The 26,283-nt window shown below is 42.3% G+C and overlaps 1 protein-coding gene across 1 annotated transcript in view; it reads right to left on the reverse strand.

The window, feature by feature from the left end:
• The window catches only part of pdzd2 (PDZ domain containing 2), a gene marked incomplete at its 5' end in the record, with an annotated part of 98,858 nt that overhangs the window by 56,420 nt on the left and 16,155 nt on the right, over positions 1-26,283 (reverse strand). The window contains 2 exons of the mRNA XM_080004032.1: positions 187-332; positions 17,478-18,009. Coding sequence (XP_079860158.1) covers positions 187-332; positions 17,478-18,009 — 678 coding nt within the window. The remainder of the gene's footprint in view (positions 1-186; positions 333-17,477; positions 18,010-26,283) is intronic.

Below are 26,283 nucleotides of genomic sequence, written 5' to 3' on the forward strand. Positions count from 1 at the left end.
CAGGTTTTTTTTAATTTAAAAAAAAAATAAAAAATAAAAAAAAATAATAATAATAATAATAAAATATCAATAAATTTAACTCACTTAGGCAAATTATAGTTGAGAAGAGACCTACGCAAACATGGGGAGAACACGCAAACTGCCTTGCATTAGCTTTATTTATTTATTCATTCATTCATTTATTACCTCTGTGCAGTGCCACCCTCTTCCACATGAGCAATGATGATTCCATGGGGAGAGCGCCTTGAGCCGCGCCCCCCTGTGATCTGGATCCCTAATCCTTCCTGGCCCTTCACCATGTGCATCTTCCATATGTGGCTTCCTTCTCTGGGCTGGAGAAGAGACAAACAACCATGCCAAAAAAAAAAAAAAAATTAATAAAGCATGTTATATTAGTCTCAATCATGGATTGGGAGATGATGCCTTGTTTAAACGTACAAACCAACCAGTATATAGTCATCTGGAAGAAAGATTTAGGGAGAGGAGGTGGAAGGATGGCACTGTTTTGTTGTTTAGCTAGTTGTTGGATTAGACTGGACTTTGAGGATTTTGATGGAGCATACATACATGTTCACACACAGGGCGCAGTGCAGCAACATTGTATTTTCTTGCACAGGCAGAGACATTCAAGGGTGAACAGTTTGTTTTCGTGTCCATTTATCTCATGTCAAGGCAGTGAGAGCAGAAAGAAGATGAAGTCCCTCTTGTCCCTCAGCATTCCCCTCTCGGCTATTTTCTGGCAGCGAAAATGGGAGCTATATGTAGCTACAGCCAAGAGTTTGGCATTTTGTTATAGAGACGGTTTAGTTTTCAACTATCAGATTTAAAGGACACAATTTCAATTAATGAAGTAACTGGTTGAGTCACTTAACCAGGTGACAGCACACTGTCAGGGTAGTTTGGGCATTTTTCCCACAGGCTAGCTAGAATTAAACAACAGTCAGAAATAAGCGAGCAGCTTTTATATAACATCGAGCGAACGTGTCACTGGCTGTTAGGTTCTGTATTTCTCACATCGCTCGTCACTTCAAAACAAGCCTCTCTGTCGCAATGTAGCTTGAATGTTATTGTCCCTTGTAAGTCGCTTTGGATAAAAGCGTCTGCTAAATGACTAAATGTAAATGTAATGTAAATGTAAGCCTCATTCACAAAAATGTTCTTCCATTCTTCTGTGTTTTGTTCTTGACAAAAGTGTGTGCGAAAAAAAACATTGGGATCCATGAAACATGCAGCAATCCTTGATTTAGTGCATGCCTGTTTGTGTGTATCGGATGATGATAGGACAACACTTTATCAATCCCCGGTGGGACACGATGAGTTTTCTAAAACCAAACATGACTTTAACGGATTAACAGGCACTTGAGTTTTGCCACATGGAAGGAGGTTGCCAGGTTGGCAGGATGCCTTGCTTCACAATATCATGTCAACAAAGCTCAGTTGTCTGAACTGGCAACCTTACAGCACCAACATTTTGAGTTATTTTCTGCAAATACCAGTGGTAATAGTCGCACCCGGGTGTTACCTTTCCCACTAATGACAAATGCCAGATGTTAGCAGGTGTTACCGGGTTTGTGGCACCAGGGGAAAGGTGTATAACAATCAATACTACTTGGGTGGAAACTGCAACAGTGTCACCAAATGCTATATACAGGTTGGGGGATTTGTGATGGTGGACAGTCACCTCATTTCACAAAAACAGGTGCACCCCCTCCATGGTTTTGCTCTCTCTCTCTCTCTCTCTCTCTGAGTGGTTGGAGGCGTGAGCGAGCGGAGCGTGTGAGAGTTAGGTGGAGTGAGTGATTTCTCTCAAACTTATCAATCAAATTGTATTTTTATAATTATTTGTTGGTGACGGTGTTAGTTTTGTTTCTATTGGTTGTAGTGTGCGCACACAGCGGGTGGGGGGTGGTGGTGGTGGTGGTGGTGCGAGTCCGCAGCCATGTCGGACCACACCAGGCTAACGAGGAAGCACGGCATTAAGTTGCCCGTGTCTTCCTCCGTCTCGGTGGAGGACTGCAGCCTGGCAGTGGGACAGGCTGTCGGCTACAGCAGCCACATGTCTGCAGCGCGGATGAACAGCGCTGTGGTCATTTTCCTGGATAGCATGGAAAGAGTGAACGCGGTGGTGGCGAGCGGTGTCACGGTGAACGGAATGTTTGTTCCCATCCTGCCTCTCTCCACACAGGCGAAGAGGGTCAGGGGAAGGTGGTGTCGCCGGTTAAGAAAGTCCCGTCGGGATGTAAGTCACCGCTGCTGAAGCATGTGGTGTTGCACAGGAGACACGTCCTGATGATCCTGAACAACAGGGTTGCGGAGAATTCGATTATGTGGTGTTTGTCAACTCTTACAACACCAAGTGCTTTGGGTGTGGTGGGGCGGGACACCAGGTCAGGGCACGCCCAGGGAAGAACTCAGACAACAGGACAGGTGAGAGGCAAAAGGATGGACAGGTGAAGGTGGGGGCACAGGAGGAGACAGGTGAGGGTCAGAAACGGGGAAAACGGGTGAACGGGGGAGCACAGGGGGAGACAGGTGGAGGTCAGAAAGAAAAAGGGAAGAAACAGGTGAAGGTAGGGGCAGAGGAGGAGACAGGTGAGGGGCGGAAAAAGGAAAAACAGGTGAACAAGGGAGCACAGGAGGGGGCAGGTGAGGGGCAGGGGAAAAAAAGGGGGAAAAACAGGTGAATGTGGAGACACAGGAGGGAAAGGGTGAAGGTCAACAGCACAGTCAGGTGAGCATGGAGACACGGGGGGAGGCAGGTGGGGGTCTGGAAGGCAGGCAGGTAAAGGTGGGAGGACAGGAGGAGAAGGATGAGGGTCCAGAAGATAGGCAGGTGAGTGTGGGGGGACAGGAGGGGACAGGTGAAGGAAAGAAAGCTGCAGAACAAAATGAAAAGAGTGCAGGCAACGTAGCTGGGGAGGAAGAAGCATTGGAAGGAAGTGATTTTGAAATGGGGGATGAGGACGATCGTTTGATAGTTCCTCATCTGAAAAGAAAGTCAAATAAAATCGGAGGAGACTCTCAGGCGAAGAGAGGGACAGCAAGCCAGGGAAAGCAAGACAGGCAGTGGAGCAGGGAGGCTCAGAGTCTGAGTCCTGGATGGAGGAAGACTCTGCTGCAGATAGTGACAGGCAGGTTTAAGAGCACAAGAGCACCACCAGCGGGGGGTGGCTCTTCTCTTTTCTAAGAGCTTTGCCCCAGCATCCTTTGAGCTGGAGGAGGTGGTTGAGGGCAGACTGATGGTGGTGAGGGCAACATTTGAACACAATAAATGTGTTTTTATAAACGTGTACGCTCCCACCACAGGACCACACAGAGTTACTTTTATACAGGTTTTAGGTAGTGTTTTAGGCAAAGTTCACACTGAGGAGTTTTTGTTTTTAGGAGATTTTAACTGCACCGAGAATGATCTTTTAGACAGGAACCACTGTGAGCCTCACAGAGCATCACAGAATGCAATGAGGCAGCTCTCAAACCAGAATGAGTTAACAGACGTGTGGAGGAGTACCAACGGGGATAGAAGGCAGTATACCTGGGCGCACTGCAGAGGCGCTTTATTATCTTTGGCTAGACTGGACCGGTTTTACTGTTTTAAGCATCATTTTAACATTTTTAAGGAATGTAAAATGGTGCCTGTTGGTTTTACTGATCACTCTCTGGTTGTTTGTTGTGTTTTTATCGCCAATGTAAAGCCTAAAAGTGCATATTGGCATTTTAACACCACCCTATTATGTGACTCCAATTTTAAGGATGCTTTTAGGTTTTTTTGGGAAGGTTTTAAAAACAGGAAGCAGGATTTTAACTCCTTAAGACTGTGGTGGGACTATGGGAAGAACGACATAAGGCAGCTCTGTCAACAGTACACTTTCAATGTCAAACGGGACATCACCAGATCTATGAAGGATCTGGAGACTGACATTGTGGAGTTACAGAGTGTAGTGGAATCCACTGGAAATCAAGATCATATTTAGGCTCTCAAGTCTAAAAGAGCTGCTCTCACAGACCTACTAGGTACCACCAAGGCTGCTCTCGCTTCCAGTGTGCAGCACTGATGGACGCACCATCTAAGTTATTTTTGCGCCTGGAGAAGAGGAATGGGCAGAGCAGGTTCATTCACGCCCTGAGATCTGACGCAGGACAAGAGCTCAAGAGGCCGGAAGAGATCCGGAGACGAGTCGTGAACTTTTAGACAGAACTGTACGAAGGTGAGTACGAGGAACAAAAATAACTGTTTTACTCCTTTTGTGGGAATCTGCCCAGGGTCCCAGAAGGCTTCAGCGCAGTGCTGGGGGAACATCTGACCCTGCAGGATCTTGCCGCGGCCCTGCAGAGCATGAAGGGAGGTAAGGCCCCCGGCATCAACGGGATTCCTGCGGAATTTTATAAACAGTTCTGGGAGGAGTTACGGGAGGATCTTTTAATGGTTTTTAATGAAGGTTTTAAAGACAAACTATTGCCAGTCAGCTGCAGGAGAGCAGTAATCACTCTCCTACCAAAGAAAGAAGACTTGCAGGAGATCAAGAGCTGGCGTCCTGTGTCCCTTCTGTGCACGGACTATAAGATCCTATCGAGGGCGCTGTTATATTATAATATAACTATTATAATAATAATAATAAATAATAGTACATTTAATTCATAATGTGCCTTTTATTGAGGACCAATCTCAAGGTGCTACAGGAAAAAAATTAAATAATAAATAAAATAATGTATATATTTTTTTAATAAAAAAAATAAATAAAATTTAAAAATTTTAAATAAGAAAAAAAAGAATAAAACATGTGGGAAAAAAAGAAGAGCAGACGGCTACAAGGAGCATGCTTACTCCAGGAAGGCAAAGGGGGTGGCCCTACTCCTTACTAGGTCCTTTGTATGAATATATTGCTATATACACTAACTGTATATATATATACAGTATATACAGTGGGGGAAATAAGTATTGAACACATCAACATTTTTCTCAGTAAATATATTTCTGATGGGTCTATTGACATGAAATTTTCCCCAGATGTCGGTAACAACCCAAGTAATCCACACATACAAAGAAATCAAAACATATATGTCCATAAATTAAGTTATGTGTAATAAAGTGGAATGAAACAGGGAATAAATATTGAACATATGAAGAATAGGAGGTGCAAAGAGGCATGAGAAGCCAAGAAACCAGCTGAAATCTGTCAGTATTTAGGTAGCAATCCTGCCCCCTATCAGTGCAAATTAATATCAGCTAGTTTAGTCCTAACTGATGGCCTATGAAAAGGTTTCTCATTACCATGGTGTCACACCAGAAGCATCTCATGACGGGTAAAACCAAAGAGCGCGCTCAAGATCTTCGCAACCATATTGTTGCAAAACATACTGATGGCATTGGTTACAGACGTATTCCTAAACTTCTGAATGTTCCAGTGAGCACAATTGGGGCCATTATCCGGAAGTGGAAAGAACATAATTTCACCATCAACCAGCCACGACCAGGTGCTCCCCACAAGATTTCTGACAGAGGAGTCAAAAGAATAATTTGAAGAGTTGTCCAAGAACCAAGGACCACTTGCAGAGAGCTTCAGAAAGACCTGGAATTAGCAGGTACAGTTGTTTCAAAGAAAACAAGAGTAATGCACTCAACCACCATGGCCTCTATGCATGCTCACTGTGCAAGACATCATTGCTGAAGAAAAAGCATGTTGAGGCTCGTTTAAAGTTTGCCGCACAACATTTGGACAAGCCAATAAAATACTGGGATAAAATTGTCTGGTCAAATGAGACCAAAATTTAACTTTTTCAATGTCAAAGCACACACTATGTTTGGAGGAGAAATGGCACTGCACATCACCCTAAAAACACCATACAAACAGTGAAGTTTGGAGGTGGAAACATCATGGTGTGGGGCTGTTTTTCAGCATATGGTACTGGCAGATTTCACATAATTGAAGGAAGGGTGAATGGAGAAATGGACCAAGACATTCTTGATAAGAATCTGCTGCCATCTTCCAGGATGCTGAAGATGAAACAAGGGTGGAAATTTCAGCAAGCCAATGATCCCAAACACACGGCCAAGGAAACTCTCCATTGGTTTCAGAGAAAGAAAATAAAGCTTCTAGAATGGCCCAGTCAATCACCTGACTTGAATCCAATGGAAAATCTATGGAAAGAACTGAAGATCAGAGTTCATAGAAGAGGCTCCTGGAACCTTCAAGATTTGAAGACAGTTTGTGTGGAAGAATGGGAAAAATCACACCTGAGCAATGCATGTGACTAGTTTCTTCATACCAGAGGCGTCTTGAAGCTGTCATTACCAACAAAGGCTTTTCTACTAAGTATTAAATACATTTCAGCAAGCATGTTCAATACTTTTCCCCCGTTTCATTCCACTTTATTACACATCATTATGCGTAATTTATGGACATATATGTTTTGATTTCTTTGTATGTGTGGATTACTTGGGTTGTTACCGACATCTGGTGAAAATTTCATGTCAATAGCCCCATCAAACATATTTACTGAGAAAAATGTTGACGTGTTCAATACTTATCTCCCCCACTGGATATATATATGTGTACATTATTTTATCAATTTAAGTGTATATTGTTTTATTTGGACCACGACAGAATATAATCACCAAAGTATAAAATCATACAAATACAAAAAAAAATCCAATAATATATGCAATGTATGCTATTTGTCTTAAGTGCCTTCTGTGCTTCAGATCATGTAAATTTTTACATAAGCATATATGATCTTCCTCTTTAAATAATGCTCACGCAGTGACCCAAAACTTGTCCACTTGTTAATTTGCATCCTCTCCCACAACAATGGCACTTAAATGGATTGAAAATGGTGAGCAACACGATTCCTTTGTAATGCTAATAGCGTCAGATCAAAAGTATTAAATTACATGAGATGCCCGGCGGCCTTCATTGTGGCTTATCAGGCCAGCTTTCCTCTCTGGGTCAGCCGTGTTCCTCATTCACATTGATGGTTACTTCAAGGTTTTGAGATAGAGAGGCTACATTCAGGGTAATTGACAATTATTTTGAAGAGAAGTGAAACTGAGGCAAGATATTGACTAAATTGAAAAAATGATTGAGATTGCTCAGAGCCTAAATTGATGACAACTTCTCTCTCTGAGAAGTTAGGGGCTTTGATGTCTTGCTCAAGAAAATCAGCATGCTTTTAGGATTTTTTTTCCTTGGCTAGTAGCGAACAGCAGAATTACCAACACGAAACACCCCGAGTATCTATCCATCCATCCATACACAAATCCTTTTCGTCTCGGAGACGTCCCGTGTAAGATCTCTGTTCATCCCAAACACATTTTCTATCGTCTCGAGCCCTGCTAGATGACTCGCTCTACCTCCTGAGCTACTGCCCACCAGTATAGTATAATATTTACTAATTTTTGTTAAATGCATTTTGCTTCTCTGCTTTGCTTGTTTGCTGTGCTTTCAGTGTTGCTACTTGATGGCATTCTATTAATGTAAAGCATGTTGAGTTGCATGTTGTGTATGAAGGGCTCTATACAAATAAAGGTTATTATTATCAAAGGGGCTGACATCATTAGTCTATGGCTCGAACTGATCTGCTGGACTCACAGGCAAGATGAATAAAATGTGTATTCAGGGCAGATTGTGAAGGCCCCCTGAAAGTTGACAAGTCAAATCATTAGTCGGAAACCTGTCAGTCGACTGAGATTCTTGAAGTTGAGCAGTCATTTTTTCTTTTTTCAGTCAGTGTGCATAACAGTAACAAGATACAACAGATATAAGCTTACAAAATGTACAGGGATAACATTTCAATGGGGAATTATAAATAAGGGGAAATATAAATATATGTTTATATGTGTGAATCGTCCGAGTCCGGACATGAACACAGTTCTCAATGCGCCCCGATGGTGGAGAGCCGTGCACCGTTCCTCCAAATAAAACAACTGAAAGCAGTGTTGGGACAGGGCACGGAGCAACATGGCAAGGCTCGTAGACTCCATAAGATTATTTTCTGCACATAACGCATGGAGGGTTGGTGATCAGGGAGAGAGTTATTGATAAAGTGTACTCATTATGCACGGTTTCGTTCTATATCGTTCCATACGCACTTTTTTCATTCCATAAGGAGACAAAAAATGAAATAACCTACAACTAAAAAACACACTGTTTTGCCACGTCGATCGCGGGCACCCCATCACTGGCATGCGCATCGTTGGAGAGGGAGTCAGGTGCGCAAAATGCACCCAATCAGACACTCCCCCCTTGAGATGACACCCTAGGCGGCTGCCAGTCCTGCCCCCCCACCAAATAGTCAAATATTTGCATTGAAACAACCAAATCCAATTCGACTGACAAAGTTCTGAGTCGGGTACAGCCCTAAAGATTGTATAGCCCGCTGCAGGCTCCGTGAAGCGTGCACACACACATAGGCTCCGTGGACATGGGACACAGGGGAAAAGGGACACATTAGGAAAAAGGAAATACATCTAAATTAATAAAAACAGTATGTTTTTATTTGTTTCATTTGGGGAAACAGGAAACAATGCGTATTGAGTCTCCATTTACGCCACTGCTCTGCACTTTCTTTTTTCATAAATTATCATTCTTAAATAAATATAAAACTTAAAATAATTGTCGTACAGTGGGGGGGGTGGGGGGGCTGACATCCGGGTGTGCTGCGCTAAGTGTACTTTGCTATGTGGATGGGCGCTCGAGGCTTGTGGCTGGGTGGGGCATCTGGTTGGTCGTGGTAGGGCAGGCCTCGCCTTTATGCAGGGTGTTGGTGGATGTGGGGGTCCTGCCTGCTCGCCTGCGGGGTGGGAGGTTCGGGCGGGGTGCGGTCTGTCGGTGCAGGACCTGGCTCAGGGTCTGTGGTTCGTGCCTGGTCTCCATGGCCCAGGTTCTGCACCTGTGGCTGCGTCTTGTGCCTACACATGGGGGTGGGTTGTATGTGTGCACCTCGGGGGTGCAGGGTCTCCTCGCCCTCTCTGGGACTGGTTCATGTTCCTCGGGGCAGGGTGCGGGTGTTGCTCCACGGGCTTCTAGCTTCTCTGGGGGCTGGGGGGTCTTCTGTGGGGGCAGTGCAGGGTGCTCGGTGCTTTCCGGTGGTCGTGGAGTGTCTGTACGGCTGCCGGGCTCGGATGGCTTCCGGGCTTCACTGCTTGGAGGCGCTACGATTATACTGTAATTCCGACCTCATACCCCAGAACCAATAATCCCGTACAATCACCGGTGGATACATCACAAGCACATGGACGGACGGACGGGCAGACGGACGGACGGACGGACGGACGGACGGACGCACGCACGCACGCACGCACGCACGCACGCACGCAGCCGAGCCCTTCTCCGTGTTCCGTGCTGACAGATTGGGGGAGTCTGGGAAATCCAAAGGTGGAGGCGTATGCCTCATGGTAAACAACCGCTGGTGTAACGCCAACAACACCAAGAAACTCTGCCGCTCCTGCTCGCCGAACCTGGAACAGCTGACAACCTCATGCCGTCCATTTTATCTCCCCTGGGAATTCAGCACAGTCATCATTACAGCCGTTTATATTCCACCGCAAGCAGACACCGACACAGCACTGTCGGACCTGTATGATGTGTTGTGCGGATTTCAAAATCAAACATTCCGACGCGGCCGTGGTAGTGACTGGGGACTATAACATGGTGAACATTAAAGTTCTGCCGAATTTCTACCAACACATCACGTGTGCCACCAGGGGAGATATAACTTTGGACCAGTGTTACACACCTTACAAGAACGGATACAAGACCGTCTCGCTTCCTGCTTTCGGGAAATCAGATCACACCACAATTTTGCTGGTCCCCGTTTACAGGCCTCTGATCGCGCGAGAATTGGTGGTGACGAGGAAAGTGAAGCGGTGGACGGACCAATCAGAGGCTGCGCTTCAGGACGCTCTGACTGACGTCCAGTGGCCCTCACCTCGGTGGTCATGAAGTGTTTCGAGAGGCTGATTAAGGATTATATCTGCACCTCCCTCCCCCGCACCTTGGACCCGTTGCAGTTCGCATACCAGCAGAACAGATCCACGGATGCTGCAGTTTCACAGGTACTGCACACCACGCTCGCACACAGCAAGAACAGCAAGTTGTGCAAAAAGTACCGAAACATTGAACAGTTGGACATGTGCATTCAAAAGTTTAGAGAAGGTCAAATTAAGTTCACCTGTAAAGGTTATAGTGCATTTTATCTTCATCCTGAAATTTCACCCGAAAACCGAATATCCCTAACTTTTTGTGAGAAGTGTACACACACACACACACACACACACACACACACACACACACACACACACACACACACACACACACACACACACACACACACACACACACACACACACACACACACACACACACACACACACACACACACACACACACACACACACAATCAGCACCTGCTTTTGAACACTGTTTGGTTCTGTTTAATTGTGTCACCCGTGGTGATTCTCCCCCTCTTTGAGTCGTGATTAGTTGTTTAAAGACCAAAACATGGTAAGATCGTTCTCCAAAGAGGGGGATTGGTGGGGGTTCTGTGTAACAAAAAGCAGACAGAGTTGTTGCAAGCAGTTCTTGATGAATAAATAATGAATAAAAAGTGGCATTGCAGGTTGAGAAGTTGAACTCCACTTGCAGATTAACTCTGTCCTAGATGCAATGGCATACAAATATTCAGTGTTGTATGCCCAGCATGCAGCACAGGTTTTAAAAAATAAAATAAAAAATGTAAAATAAATAAAATAAATGAAAAAGAATGATAACCGCCATTAGTTGCGGCGTAGGAAACCCACCGACAGCTGCAAACACTGCCCGATCAGAGACCTGTAACCAGGTCACAGTGAAACAGTGAACTTCTGCAGTCACAAAACACACCGGAAGAGAGAGCCAAAGCCCACTCATTAATTGAACTTTAACAAATGGCCAACTACCCTGGACCATGTGTATTGCTGCCTGCAGCTATATTTATTATTATCATTATTAAAATGGACGTTTTGCTTTTCTTTTTCTCAATCGAGCAAAACTAACTAAAATAACTAAAACAAAGAAAGAGCTCATAAAAGGGAACAAAAAATTTAATACAGGTACTCCTCACTTAACGACCTACATATATGTTTAACGACCGTTCGGATTTACGACCAGCTCTCCAACCAGTCGGTATATAGCTCTGCCTGCGCGGCGTCTTAGCGTCAAGCATATCATTGCGCATCATCATTCTCAGTCTCGTTCCCGGAGTCTGTCAGTATTCACTACACCACTGTTTGCAAACGCCACGCCCCCTTACCATGAAATAACACGGGTCCTCGCTTATCAACCAATTCACTTAACGACCTGGTTATAGGAACGAAACTCAGTTGTTAAGTGAGGCGTACCCGTACTGAAATATGATAGCAAGTAAAAGTAACACATTCGCGTCACAGTACAAAGCTCTTAGCGGAACTTGAGCAGAAAACATTCGTTTTCTATTCCAACAACCCATATAAGGATGAGCTTGAGTGTGAGACAAGTTTGCAATGAAAGCTGGTCGCACAAGAGACAGTCAGTTGCCCCCGGGGTATTAGGGGGTGCTTGTCAGTGCTAGACATTTTCATAACTGCCTGGATCTGCCTGAATCAGGAAGTGGCGTCATACTGATACCATATGTGACCCACCGCAGCGAAACCCGTATTGTCCCACATTTCTAAAATCACCCAGAGCCGCCAAATAAGTTGAAAAAACCTTTCTAGAAGGAAAATTCTATTTTTCCAGATTCGTGTTCCTTTGTGTTTTTTTAATCTCTCAAATTTTCAAAACTGAGTTTGATTAACAAATAGTAGATAAATGTTAAACCGTCGAGTTAAATATTCCCATTAGATTACATGGGGAAACACAGTTCACTTAGAGACACTAAACAGTGTGTGTGTGGTGTGTGTATGTGTGTGTGTGTGTGTGTGTGTGTGTGCATGTTTGTATGCATATATATATATATAGTTATCCTGGCTGCTTTAAGTTTCAAGATTCAAGATGTTTGTCACATACATATACAGACAAGTATACATACATATATATACAGTATATATATATATATATATATATATATATCTTTATATATATCTAACATGTTAAGTCCTCCATGATGTAGAATCCCAGGCACTTGAAGCTGCTCACCCTGTCGACAGAAGTCCCATTAATCATCAACGGTGTGTACGTCCTCAGTTGTAAATCCTCTTCACAGTCCACAATCAGCTCCTTAGTTTTGCTGATGTTAAGGAGGAGGCTGATGTCCTGAAACAAGAGTAACAGGTCAGCCACCTCATTCACGGTAGGCCTTCTCATCGTCGTCGTCGGTGATTAGGCCCACCACGACGGTGTCGTCAGCAAACTTGATGATGGTGTTGGAGCTGGACCTGGCCACACAGTCATGTGATTCAAGATTCAAGATTCAAGAGGTTTATTCGTCACATACATATACATACATTCATACATATATGCAGTGAAATGCCTTTACAACGCACCCAGAGATTATGCACAATAGTTACTAAACCGAACATAATAGCTAACCTAATTCCTGCCGGGCTAATTAACTGAAACTAACTGATTCCTAAAACGTAATGCAGTTAGTGAATAGAATAATATAAATAAAATAAAATAAAAATTAAATAAGACTCAAAAAGATAATACAAAGCGGGGGTACAGGGAAGGGAGGGAAGGGAATAGAGTTATGGATATGGGATAGGCTATTTGTATAAACAGATATGTGCGGTAAAACATATTTACAGTATAGTATACAACAGTACGACACAGCAATACAGTAACAAATGTGTGTACAGGAAGTAAAGTAGGAGGCTGAGGATGCAGTCCTTGCGGGATCCTGTGTTCAGGCTGAGCGTGCTGGATGTGTGCCTTCTCACCCTAACCACCTCGGGCCTGGCTGTGAGGGAGCCAGGCCCGAGGCCCACAGCAGAGTGTTCAGTCCTAGCTGCAGCAGCATGACAGCCAGTCTGGTGGGGACTATGGTGTTAAAAGCTGAACTGTAGTCAATAAACACCAATCTGACCTAGCCCCCCTTCCGGCCATCCAGGTGCTTGAGTGTGGTGTGCAGTACCTGGGAGACCCCACTGTCCGTGGATCTGCTCTTGTATTTAGTTATAGTCCGCAGCCCCTGTCACAAGAGTCTGGCATCTCATTGCTCCATCTGTAGGTCTACTGTGTCTCTGTATATCCGTTTAGCGCCCTTCACCGCCCTCCGCAGTTTATAGGACGCTGCTTTTGTAATTCTCCATGTTGCCCGATATACAAGACAGTCGTTGTAAGCGGCCATGCAAGCATTCAGAAAGCCGCGGATGGATTTATCGACTCACGGTTTCTGGTTAGGAAATATCCTAACTTTCCCCGTGGGAACAATATAATCCGCTATCGTAGCTGTGAAACTCATAGCAACGTCCGTAAACTCACTGACATCTCTGGAACTTTATTGGACCGTTCCACATCACTCAGAGCGACTCCTGTCGCGGGGCCTTTGATTGGTCTGACCACAGCACTCACTAACGTTCCAAGTACGATGCTAGCCTTGTAAACAGGAAGCAATGAGATGGCTGCCTGGTCTGATTTCCCGAAAGCAGGGAGCTAGATGATCTTGTATCCGTTCTTGTACAGTGTGTAGCAGTAGTCCAAAGTCCTTTCTCCCGAGGTGGCACACATGATGTGTTGATGGAAATTAGGCAGGACTTTTTTAAAGTTTGCCCTGTTAAAGTCCCCAGCCACCACCAGAGCCGTGTTGGGATGTTTGTTTTGAAGTCCGCACAACACATCATATAAGTCCGCTTGTGGTAGAATATAAACGGCTGTGATGATGACTGCGCTGAATTCCCGGGGGAGGCAGAATGGACGGCATGAGATGGTTAGCTGTTCCAGGTTCGGCGACCAGGAGCGGTCCGAATGCTGCCTCGCTTTCCACGGTGCTTCCTACAGTGGTGTTCCCATGAAACATCGACTCCACTGCTGTTGTTGTCTTTGTTGATCTTGTTGGCGCGTAAAATCTCCACCAGCCACTCTGGATTAGGGGATAAAGCGTCCCAAAGTTGTTCTTTCAGGGAATTTTTTATTTCCATGAGTGCATCATGTTCATAGAAGATCACTGCCGATGAGTTTTTGACGGACATGATGTAGTGCATAATCTACAGGGAGCGTTCGCGTAGGCGACCACAGGGGGCACCGCCAAGCAGCTGTTATGTATTGCATTACTAAGCCTAAATTGTCACAACTTCCGACTATGTTCAGATAATTCTAATATGTTACAGTAAAGGTGGGGTCAGACTCTTCATTGGTTAGTTTAATCAGTCAACTCCAGTTTTTATTTAGCATTTTTAATCAATTAAAAGTTTTTCTCAAGCCCTCACTGATGTTATACACAAAGATTGGAGACAGTCCACTGTCTCCACCATTTTTTTTTGACAACATATTACTTATACTTTCATTTGAAAGTAATGAGTTACTTTATAATACTACTTTCTGTGTAAGGTAATAAGTTACGTACTACACTACTAAATACTCACTAAAATAAGCGCCGAAAATTCTGGGGGGGGCATTACAGCGCGGGGGAGTTGGGGTGGGGGTTGGGTGGGGGGGGGGCGCATGTCACGGCAAGAGGGTGGCACTTACCGTTAACGGTAAAAATGTTCCCATTGCACAGACGATTACTTATTTGAACACATATAACGTGGTTTTGAACTACAGAGAAAAAGGAAAAAAGATAACAATTCGGTGTTCAGTAGTCTGGTTGATTTTGTACAAAAAAGCTCCACGAAGGGACGGAGTGACAAGGAGTGCTGGGCAGCGGAGTTGGAGCGTGTGCATGCATGATGCCTGTTTCCTCAATTTCTCAATCCCTAACTCCTCTTATTTCACTTATTTCCAATTAAAGACTGCAGAAACTTTATACTTTCCATCTCTGTCATAAGCGACTGGGCTTTTACGGATGGAGAAGTCCGGTTGACTGCAGGTCCGAGAGGTCGGCAACAATACGTTTGACTCCTAATATAAAATGATCATAACTATAAAAAATAAATAAAAATAATAGTAACAAAAGAAAATAATCTCAAAAATCTAAATTCAGGTTGGGCACGTGCCCCCCCCAGTTTGAATGGGCATGACGCCCCCTGACCCACCCCGTTACTTTTGTAACGTGTTACAAAACCGCTGTCCACTGACTTAGCGCTTCTACGTAACTTCCGATAACTGGATATTTAATGTATTTATTGTGTATTTATTTGTGTTATGTGTGTTAGGTCTATTTCTCTTTCCTCTTTTATTCCTTGATAAAGTCCCTTGTTTGTGTCCTTTTGTTTTTTTCCCTCAATAATTGTGTATTTATTTGTGTTATACTGTATGTGTTAGGTCTATTTCTCTTTCCTCTTTTATTCCTTGATAAAGTCAGTTGTTTGTATCCTTTTATATTTTTTCCTCAATAAAATCAGAATTGTATTTCATTTATTTTATAATTTATTTTAATTCACTCCGTAAATCTCTGTTTAGTAAACGAAAGGTTTAGAGAAACTCATATGTTTAGAGATTGGGAGTTGAATTCTTATTTGCTACTACTATTGGAAATTTAAAAACTAAAAATATCTTTCATGGACACATTCCATTTTATACTGAGTTGTGTATTGTGGTATTTTGTATTTTCAATACAATCTTTACAATAAAACAAAATAAAATACAAATACAATTTTTAAAAATTAAAAAAAGAAAAAGTGAAAAGTTGCATGGAAGTGACGTCCTGCGACGTGCTGGGCTAACAGGCAAACGGCTACACGGCGCTTTAAACTGTTTTTCCATCTGTTGATGAATGAAATACCCTCCAGAGAGCAAAGTTAAGAACAACTGATGGGGAAAGACATTTACATAATGTTATGTTTTTTTGTGGCCTGTATGGGATGGTAACGCACGTTACTTGACATGGTAACTAATGATTACCCACATTGCATTAGTAACTTGTCGTATTAATACGTTACTAGGCAAAAAGAGATTATCCGAGCTGGCACGCCAACTTGCTGTAACATTAAACCATTTTTTCAAACTTGCTCCTTTGCGACCGAGCAATTACAACATTTTAGGGCTGGATGATATGGCTAGAATCCTTTATCTTGATACAGGTGTTTTGACCTTGATATAGGCACATCACCCAAATTGAGTTTTTTTTCCTCCGACCAACCTACCAATGAAAAACCTGGTCATCAAAACGTCACACCCCTGTCCTGGCATGCCATCTGTGTAAAAGGCACGTTTCCGCCCTGTTTGGCCTCTGACTACCTCTGCTGCCGGCTGAGAGGTGGATGACCAATGCCCCCCCATTCTGTGTTCATACCATTTACATAGAACAGCGAGGCAGAATAAAGCGGCAACATTCCCAGCTTCAAGGGGCTTATGTAATAATAATAATAACAATAATTAAAACAACAACAAGGCTATTACTAGAACTAATAATAATAATATGTATAATAATAATAATAATAATGCATCCAAACGGGTTTTTAGCACCGCTGGAAACATAGTCACACAGCCCCCCACTCGTGCCTCAAACCGGAGAAGGTGAACATGCTCGTCTTCTTGGCACAGAACTTCGACAAAGTCAAATGAAAAACAAACAGGCCAGACATTTTCTTTTACTGGTTGTTTGTTTGGTTGTTTGTTTATTTAACAGGGACAAGGAGAATAAACGGGGACTGTCCGGGAAAAGCGCATTTTGGCCTAATCCCTTCAGGCAATACTGATCTATTGGATTTTGTTTGATTTAACACGACTGTACTTAAATGTTATATTGTTTCACATTAAAGATCTGAGAATGTTAAGAAAGGCTATTTCATTTTATTTTACTTAATAAAACCTTCGCAAGTCGGAAAGAGGGCTGACAAAACGCCTGGTCCGTTTCTCATCCTCATCTTGTGGTGGTTGGGCTGAGTAATTTCCCGAAGCGCCACGTTCCTCCATGTTTGTTTACATTCGTTCCCATGTTCAGATAACGTAAAGCACCGTGATTCCAAATTACATAAAATTTTGCCGTAAAGCAGTTCTGCTACTGATTTGCGACGGAGCGATAAAAAGCGCCATAGAAAAATATATAAATACGATTAAGTAATTTTACTATCGTCTTGCAACATAACATCATATCCCTCAGCCCTACAGCCTTTTGACACCAGGATTATTGAGCGAACCAGCTATCTATGCAGAAAAGTCCTCCATCCACAGAATATTGTTTGCGGTTGCAACATTCCCTTTTACTCTCCTCAACTGATGCCAGCTAGTAGCTTAGTGTTGGGGAGAATCTGCTCTGTTGATCACTGGTTGCCATGATGTAGTTAATTCATGACATTGGATAACCCCCCCCCGCATCCCAATTTCCATTTTGGAGAAAACCTGAGTGGGGATTTTCAGAAAGTTTAAGCAATACATTAAGCAATAAAACAACAGCTTAATAGAACAACTCTTAAGTCTTACCTGGTTGGATGGCTCGCTGTTCAGTGAATCCGTCTTGCACTCCAACAGTCGACTGCGAGACCTGGTGGGCAAGGTGGCCGTTCCCCCATTTTGCAGATGATGGGGGACCGCTTTGGAGTGTGGTAACGTCTGCGAGGCGTGCAGTCTCTCCTCTGCGGGCTCATGTTTTGAAAGGCCGTGGCCAGTCCCCTGATCCAGCAGACTCGCCTTGGTGCCCGCAGAGGTGGACAGGCCGCGGTGACCATTCTCCAGGTTGACGTCCCTGCAGTCTTTGCTGTCGCTGCTGTCCTGGTTCAAAGACAAACGGGACACAACGCCAAACTTGCGCGTTCGCTTGCCATTTTCCGAAAGGCTTCCGGCAGTCTCGGGGACGCCACTGTCCCTTGGCTCATCTGAACAGCTACCGGTGATGGCGGACGAGCCGTTGGTATTTCCATTGCTGTAACATGGTGGAAGCGGGGCTTTTCTCTTGATCCTGCGCAGCATGATCAGGTATATGCAGCCGCCATTCCAGCACTGGTCAGCCAGGTAACTGAAGAGAAAAATATTAAGTCATCAAAAAGAGTCATTCAGGTGGGACTAACAAAGCAGGTTATTTATTATGTCAATGAACATGGTTAATCTTCTGGGATCCTGTGGCATGAGGGGAGCTGTACACAAAGCGAGCATTCCCTACTCTCCCCCAGTGGAGCTAAAACATTACGAAAAAACAATAGTAAGCTGTATCATTTTGTGTTTTACACGTAGTGTTATGCAGTTTTGTCATTGGTTGATGTAACTGAGAGAGAAATAAGGAGTGCTCGTTTTGATACAACTGATCTCCCTAATGCAAATACAGCAGAATCCTTTTCTTGTATAATTTAGATTGCATAGACTTGAAAATCAAGATTACACTCATAATAATACGACAAAACAGTAAATAGTCTAGTTCATGGGGTGTGATTGAGCAGAGATTGAAAGCTCTGGGGATGAGGGGCATTTCCTCCTATCATACTATCATGAATGTAAACATGTCATTTTAACAGACTACGATTTTATGTGGTGAAGAAAGCAGGGTTTAAGCATGTAATCACTGTTCTCAAACAGCAATTTAATTAGCCAGGTAGTTTTAGCGATATAGTTTTGCCTTCGCTATTTAACATGGCATCATACAAAACGGTTTAAAAAAAAAAAAGCGACTAGCACAAGATACATTTTTTAAGACAGCCATCCAATTATGAAGGACAAAATACAAATGCATTCCAAAAAAAAAAATAAAAAATTATTTTTGTTTTTTTTAACCAAATTAGTATTCTGTAGTATATTGTAGTGAAAAGTTATCTCAAATCAAATCGGGAACCAAGGAGAAATTTGGAACTTTACCCATTCTAACTATCAGGAGCATTTTAGGATTTGTTTATCATAGCCAATAAGGTTGGACCACATTTGAGTAAATCATTATGGTAAGTTTAGTTGAGACGGATTCATTGTTGGGTTAGGCAGCAGAGATTTTTGGTTACAAATCATATTCGAAGAAAGCCAATTCTGCAAAGCTGAACATGTAGCAGAAGTGTACACAACCATACATAGTACTACATTTTCTCTATTGCAGCACAAATTGTGTTCAAGCCATACGTCCAATTATATTCACCCAAAGCCGGCACTTACCAAGTTAATGTCAAAAAAATAAATAATAAACATAAAATAAATAAATAAACATCTGACAACAAGTCACACGTCCACGTCCGATTCTCAATTTGAAAGGAGGGCTTCACAGCCTATAAAATGATTCCGCTGTGGGAGCAGTTAATGCCGCCGCATCATAAAAAAATATCCTAACAGCACAAGACCCAGTTAGATGTTGAACAATGTGTCTCTAAAGTGTACGCAAAGAAAGTAGGGAGAAACATCAAAAGTAGTACGCACCTTGAACTCTCCTCAGAAAGCTTTTGCAAGGGTTATGCTGGTTTTACGAGTCCTGCACTCCTGCCCCCTGCGTCCTATCAGACTGTTCAGTTCATGGTGGTAGTGAGGTCTTTGAAAACAGTTAGGTCGGGCTTGTCTCTAGAACAAAGCACGCCAGACAGCTATTCTCTACCCTGTGTCAGTGTTCTGTCTGATGACTTTGACAACATTAATGCAACCTTTCTAGACAAAGCATTTTGCTTACACCCCCAAACTGGGGGGCAGACAATGAACAGTGAGAGGGGAGGGTGAAAAAGCAATCTGGGAAAAAAACAAAAACAAGTTTTAAAAGCGAACATTTTGGACTGCTGATCAGGAAGGTTTCGGGACAATAGGGTTTTAGGAGTATTGAATACAGCCGTTCTGTTTTCCATTATGACATCAGGGACCTATACTACGAAGCAAGTTCCACATAGCCAGGATATCTTTTCGTTAGTTGGCTTCACTAAGCCTAACAACCGTAATCACACATAAGCGGTGTCACGACAGTGGTTATCAACTTGTTAAGTTAACCCAGGTTTTCACCAATCTAGCTATGAGCACGTTCACATAAAAGGGGCGGTGTTTGCACCATATGACCAATCGCAAACATGGACAAGTCTACCAGAGCCGCAATGTTAAGCAAGTTGAGCATGTAATATTAAACAAATATGAACAACTTCAAAATATAATCCAGGCTAAAAGCAACATAGTTGCTGCTGCAAAAGGCAAGAAGGAAAGCTGGCAAAAAATTGCACACAGTGTGAATGCGTGAAGTAAATGGACTTAATAATATCACTGCCCCATCATTAAGGCATGAGTAGATCTGACTATAATTACAATTGTGTATTCCATTACCCATTAATATCTTGGACCAGAGAACGTTGTTTTATTATATTTTGCTGTACATTATCATTTGCTTTTTTGTATAAACATTATCTTTGTAGTTAGGGTGTGTGTGTGGTTGGGTGGGTTGCTTATAAGAGAAAAAAAATGGTGTAAGAAACTGACATCTCTGTATTTCACATCTGACATTACTTAACCAATAAAAAGTAAAAAAAGTATATCTTGCTTCTGTGTATTCTTGTGACATGTAAGACAAAGTTTGCCCTATTCTTTCAGCTGCAACCACGGCAGTGTTGAGACGCTCTTGGGAGTAAATAAAGAACAAATATAAAAACATAAATTAAACCTGTAAGTAGGCTTACTTGCAAATCGTATTAGTTCAACAAGCACAAGGATTTAGTGCTTTAATCAGTCTTTGTTTTAGGATGATATTGGTATACAAATGGCTTTGAAATTGCTTGCAGCGAACAGGGGAAAAAATGAAACGGGGAAGGACGGGGATGGTAGCTCAGGAGGTAGAGCTGGTCGTCTAGTAATCCAATGGTCGCTGGTTCAATCCCAGGCTCATCCTGATAGCATGCTGTAGTGTCCTTGAGCAAGACACTTAACCCCTAATTGCTCCTGATGGCTGCGTCCGTCGGTGTTTGAATAATTGTAAGTCGCTTTGGATAAAAGCGTCTGCTAAATGACTAAATGTAATGTAATGTAAAGGACTGGAGGGGGCCCTCTTCCTCAGGACTACCATCCTGCTAAGGAGCGGGCCCTCTCCACTAATCAGGGTCACCCCTTGATGGAAGGGGGTGGATCATCAGACCCTGGTGGAACTGGCAGCTCCCAAAAAGGAAAATTTGTACAGAGTATGTTTCAATGAGTCAACGTTAAAATACTGGGTTGCTAATAAAAAATAATTACACACGCACACACACACACAGACATGTATATATATACACACACACACACACACACACACACACACACCGTGTAGAGGCTCGTCACTCTGACGTCGTTGTCAAGCTGTAATTGATGCTCAAGGCCACATGACAAGTTATTGAGACATGGACATTTTTTGTTGTGGTATACCCACCACTGTTGTTGGCTTTTGTTTCAATCAATTGTTTGAGATGAGGAAATCACCATTGCATGCTTCTACTTAAATGCCCTACTTTCATGATATAATATCACTGTAGCGTGAACTTTTTACATTTTCCATAAATTTCACCCAAAAGCCAAATATCCCTAACTTTTTGTGAGTAGTGTATATATGCCATCTCAACACAGGTGGCGAGAGTGTGGACACTTGGCTGTAATTGATTAATCTTTAATTACTTGGTAATGGTGGTGTTCTGCACATGAGACAATAACTGCTTCAAGTGCTCTCTATCTATTTCAAAAGAAGATGCAGAACGGTTAGAACAGTACAACTTCTCAGCATGTGTACACACTTTATCTGCCTATAATAAACTGCCATGTGGGTTATCAGATCCCAGTTAAATCTTGGTGACAAGAAGTGCAAATCTCACAATCACAAAAAAACTCACCATATATTATGAGTTTGAGTATAAACATTTTGTGAGAAAAAGGTAAAGCAAAAACTATAAACACGAGAAGGCTGTGGACCCCCTGCAATTCCTGTGAGGTCGCCTCAGAGACTGCGGACCCCAATTTGGGAATCTCTGTGCTAGACCAGAGGTTCACAAAGTTTTCATAGCAAGGCCCCCAAGACCAGTGTTTGTTTCCCAACCTTTTTTCCTGCCACAACCCACATTTTACAATGAAAAACAGCACACCAACACTAGCGCATCAACCACTGAAAACATCACAATATAACTGACTAATAGCACTTTCAATGTCAAACTTCAGCTTGTTTCTATGAACTGCTGAAGAGCTGGCAGACATTGATTAATTATTACAGCCTTGCCATTTTGATCTTTCAACAAAAGTTGTAATTGCAAATATTTATGTATTTATTTTGAGTGGAAATTAAAAAAAATGTTCATGCCAACCTTAGTGGGCACTCAGGGCACAGTAGTGTGCCATGGCACAGTGGTTGAAAAAATACTGCCCGAGGCAGACTAAACTTTGTACACACACAAAAATTGCACACAACTTTATCTGACTGTAATAAACTGCTATGTGGTTCAACGTTGAACTTTAAATATCAACGAAAAACCAGAATCATTTGTGGAAAAAAAAGTCAAACACAAATATATAAAAAAAAAAATCTAAAATAAATAATACAAAAAATATAAAAAAACCTAACCCTTATGTTTTGCTGTCGACCACCTGCAATTCATTCAAGGACTCACCCAAGGTTAGTTAGAATGTTACATTAAGATCTTATCCGTCACAGGAATGTTGGCTGTCCCCACAGCCCAGCTACTCTCAACTGTTCTGCAGTTTAAGGTGATTATTTGTAGGTATTTGAGGGATTAGGCAAGAAAAACACCCGCTGTCAACCTCTAAATAATGGTTTGTTTCTTTCTTGCTATAAACCAAGGGAAACATTCTTGCTTTGTCAGAAAGCCCAGTGTCGGTAGTGGGGCACAAGGGTGTGGTCGTTATAATAAGAAAAAGTTTACAATATTTCAACCAAGGCTTGTTGGTTCCAAAGATGTATGACTGTTCACTGCACAATCTAATTTATACATACATTTATTCTTAAAATAGTTTGAACTATTAATTAAAAAACTGTTATTACTACTACTTAACACCAGTGGGCCAAGCATTGTTTACTGGAGAGCCGTGATAGGCCTTGCGCACCGGAGATCCTAACCCAAATGTACAATATATTCAGACATTTAGCCCAGCTTTTTCTCCAGGTGGAATTTTAACAAAAATTATACATAGTCTTACAGTCTCTGTTTTATTGCCAAACATGAGGAGACGCAAACTGCTGACAAAAAGTGGTTGGGACTGGATCATCTTCTTCGGAAAAACAAAGTGGTCGGGACATGTCCTAATCGCTCAAATACAGAGGCGCGCCCATGGAAAAAACAAACACAATTCAAGGGAATAACTCAAGGGAATAACTCACTCTGAAGCTCCTGATATTCCGGAGTGGCAGACTCTTGAAAACCCATAATGAATGAAAAACACATCAACAATTATGGATATGCACTTCAAGAGGGGGAACAAAAAAAAAGTATTTTGTAGAAGATTGTTCTTTATCAAGGATTTGGGGACTTAACCCACTGATTCATGAAGAGATTCCTCTAAAATGTTACGTTAGTTTTAGGTCACACCATTGACCTGCTCCTTGCACTTGCAACACATGTTGATAGCAACCAAATAAAAAGGAAAACAAACATGATCTCATCACTGCCAAGCAGACAAGGTATTTGGCTGCGGTAAAAAGTAATGAGCCACAGCAAAAGGCAAACAAGCTATTCAGCACAGCCTTCCTTCACCTCCCTTTAGACCGGAAAACAACGAGGTTGGGGTGGCGTTGCGCTGCAAAGCCAGTGGCCGTCTGGGATTCTCCGCAGCCCTGGGAAATGCGCTGGGTCCCTAATGAGACGAGGGGTCCCTAATGTGGGGACCCTGACACCGGGAAAACAATTATATTATGTACGCCACACTTCAGTGAAAATTAGATGTATGTAATTAAAATGTGTTCATTAATAAAAATAATAATAGGGCCTAATAAGTTTAACTGACTCGAATTTCTGGTGCCGACGAGGGAGGGTAGTGACGTTTAATCGACTAATCGCGCCCATCGCTACTATTCACGACAAGCGAGTCAGATGTTGACCTCAAACCACTCGATTAAGTGGACACTTAATTGCCACTGGTCCAAGGGACATTCCTAACACACTTCAATCAAGTAATAACCGTAATCCCATTTTAGATTTGGAGAAAAGTTTACGACCTCTGAGGACGTAGAAAAAAGCGCATTATAATTGATCTGATTGGCATAGGATTACTTGCCGATCCTCCGAAATCATGTATTTCTTAAGCTGTTATTATTTCCATTTACTCTGTTCAACAATTTATACCAAAAGATAAAATAGAGCCAAAAGTGTACCTGCAGTGGCTTCTCGCTGGATTTCTTTTTGACCAAATTAGACTAAGCTTTCTCACGTTACAGCCCAAGTAAAGGCATTCCTTAGTGTGGTGGGGGGAACCGTCTACAGGAACTACTTTGCTCAGCACTTTGATCTTAAACCATCAAGAGGGAGACAAGGCATAGGAAATGGTCCCCACCGCAACTCACTTAGGGAAATGCGTTGGGAAAGGGCTCCGATTAGTATGCAAACAAGACCTCAGCAACATAGATTTTACCACAGCGCTCCCATGTTTGCTTAGAGTGAGATCCCCTCCGCCCTCGCTCACATCAACTTACTTTACATAGACATTGGCTTCAATAGTGTTATTACATAATCAGTTATGTTAAAAGAACACCAGTCCCTCTAATTACTTAAATGTGAACAGCACACTGAAAGGAAATTATTATTGGGGCTTTTACAAAACTTCAAACAGGGCTAAATTGGCCTGCATTGTAGCTTGCAGGGAAAGCAATGTGAAATTCCAACTCCCTTGATTCTAATGTGATCCATTGAAAATAAGGACTTGAAAGACTCCAGTCCATGAAAAAATATGTTTTAATTGGGTATTGTTTGAACCAAAACCAAAACAAACAAAACAATAATAATTAAAAAAAACTGTCCTTTGGGATATAATTAAGATGGTGCTCAAGGAAGGTTGGCAAACAACCCAAGCATTGTTTGGACCGTGGATGCGTCTGGAAGATGGTCATTGTCCTGGTACACAGAATCTGCATGTCTTTTCGTGTCTGAGCACAATAACAGTTTACATGCTAAGTTAATCTGAGAGTGCATGTAGTAAAAATATTTCTAGATGGATCAATAGTATATTTGTTAATGGATAAATTGTCCCCGAGCGAATGTTGCTCGGGACACTACTGTTGATGTTGTTGTGGTACTATAGCAGGCCTACAACTCATATGATTGGCCGAAATGATTTAAAGCTATGGAAAAACAAATATTTTCCCTCCAAGAGGTGACTTTTTGGGGCTCATGAGAATTGTTTCAAAGACAGACCCGAGCTGAATGCACACGCTACACACCCAATATGCAACAAGCAGCTCTGTGCCCATTTATTTTGGACTGTTTTCACTAAGACTATATTCACAGAAGACCGCCTTGGTGTAAAGTTACAAATTTCGACCGTTTTTTTAGGTGGGAAAAACATTACATGTAAACAAAAACCAACAATCATGTCCGCGTCATCCATATTGAGGCCTTTAAATAAAAAGAAAGTAGTGATTATTTGATTTTCTCAATATCGCTCAGCTCTAATAATGCATTGAAAAGATTCATTTTCTATGGCGTAGCAAAATTATTTTAAGCACATTTGATACACAAGGGAATTCAAGGCTTTATATACAAGCAGAGAATAAAAGCATATAAATCTGAATATAATATAAGAAATAAGAGATAAATGGTTAAAGTGGAAATCTATAAGATAGTCTACAGTCAATTCCATTTGAGGATATAACTTTTGTTTTGTTTACCGAACATCCAGGTTTTACTTCTGCTAGACTGATTCGATTTTTATTGGTCACTTGACACGGTGTTGATATTTCTTCATTTGAGGATGCTATTCTTTTTATCAATATTTGCTGATTATCAAAATCGCTACGGCTACATTTGGCCACAAATATGGGGGTTTTTTTTGTAAAAAAAATAATCTTACGATTACCACTTTAAAGTGCATTTCAAAAACAGAACTACACACTGGTAGCTCCGCGCAGACTCGGGTCGTTCGCTCTCAAACCGCTACAATTTTCAACAAATATTGGAAGATTACAATGAAGTACTGTAAGGGCGAGGGAATAGTAAGGCAAACTTTCAAGAACAAGCCTACCTGAAATAATCATGTCGAAACACGCTGACTGGATGTTATGGAAGTGCTATGTACTATGTTCTTCACTTGACAGCTGGCAACCACCGTTAATCTGCCTGCGTCCAAACGGGAATCCCGTCGGTTTGGGGACAGTAGTTCGAGACATTGTAAT

This window comes from Zeus faber, assembly GCF_960531495.2.
Source record: "Zeus faber genome assembly, chromosome: 7".
Classification (NCBI taxonomy): domain Eukaryota; kingdom Metazoa; phylum Chordata; class Actinopteri; order Zeiformes; family Zeidae; genus Zeus; species Zeus faber.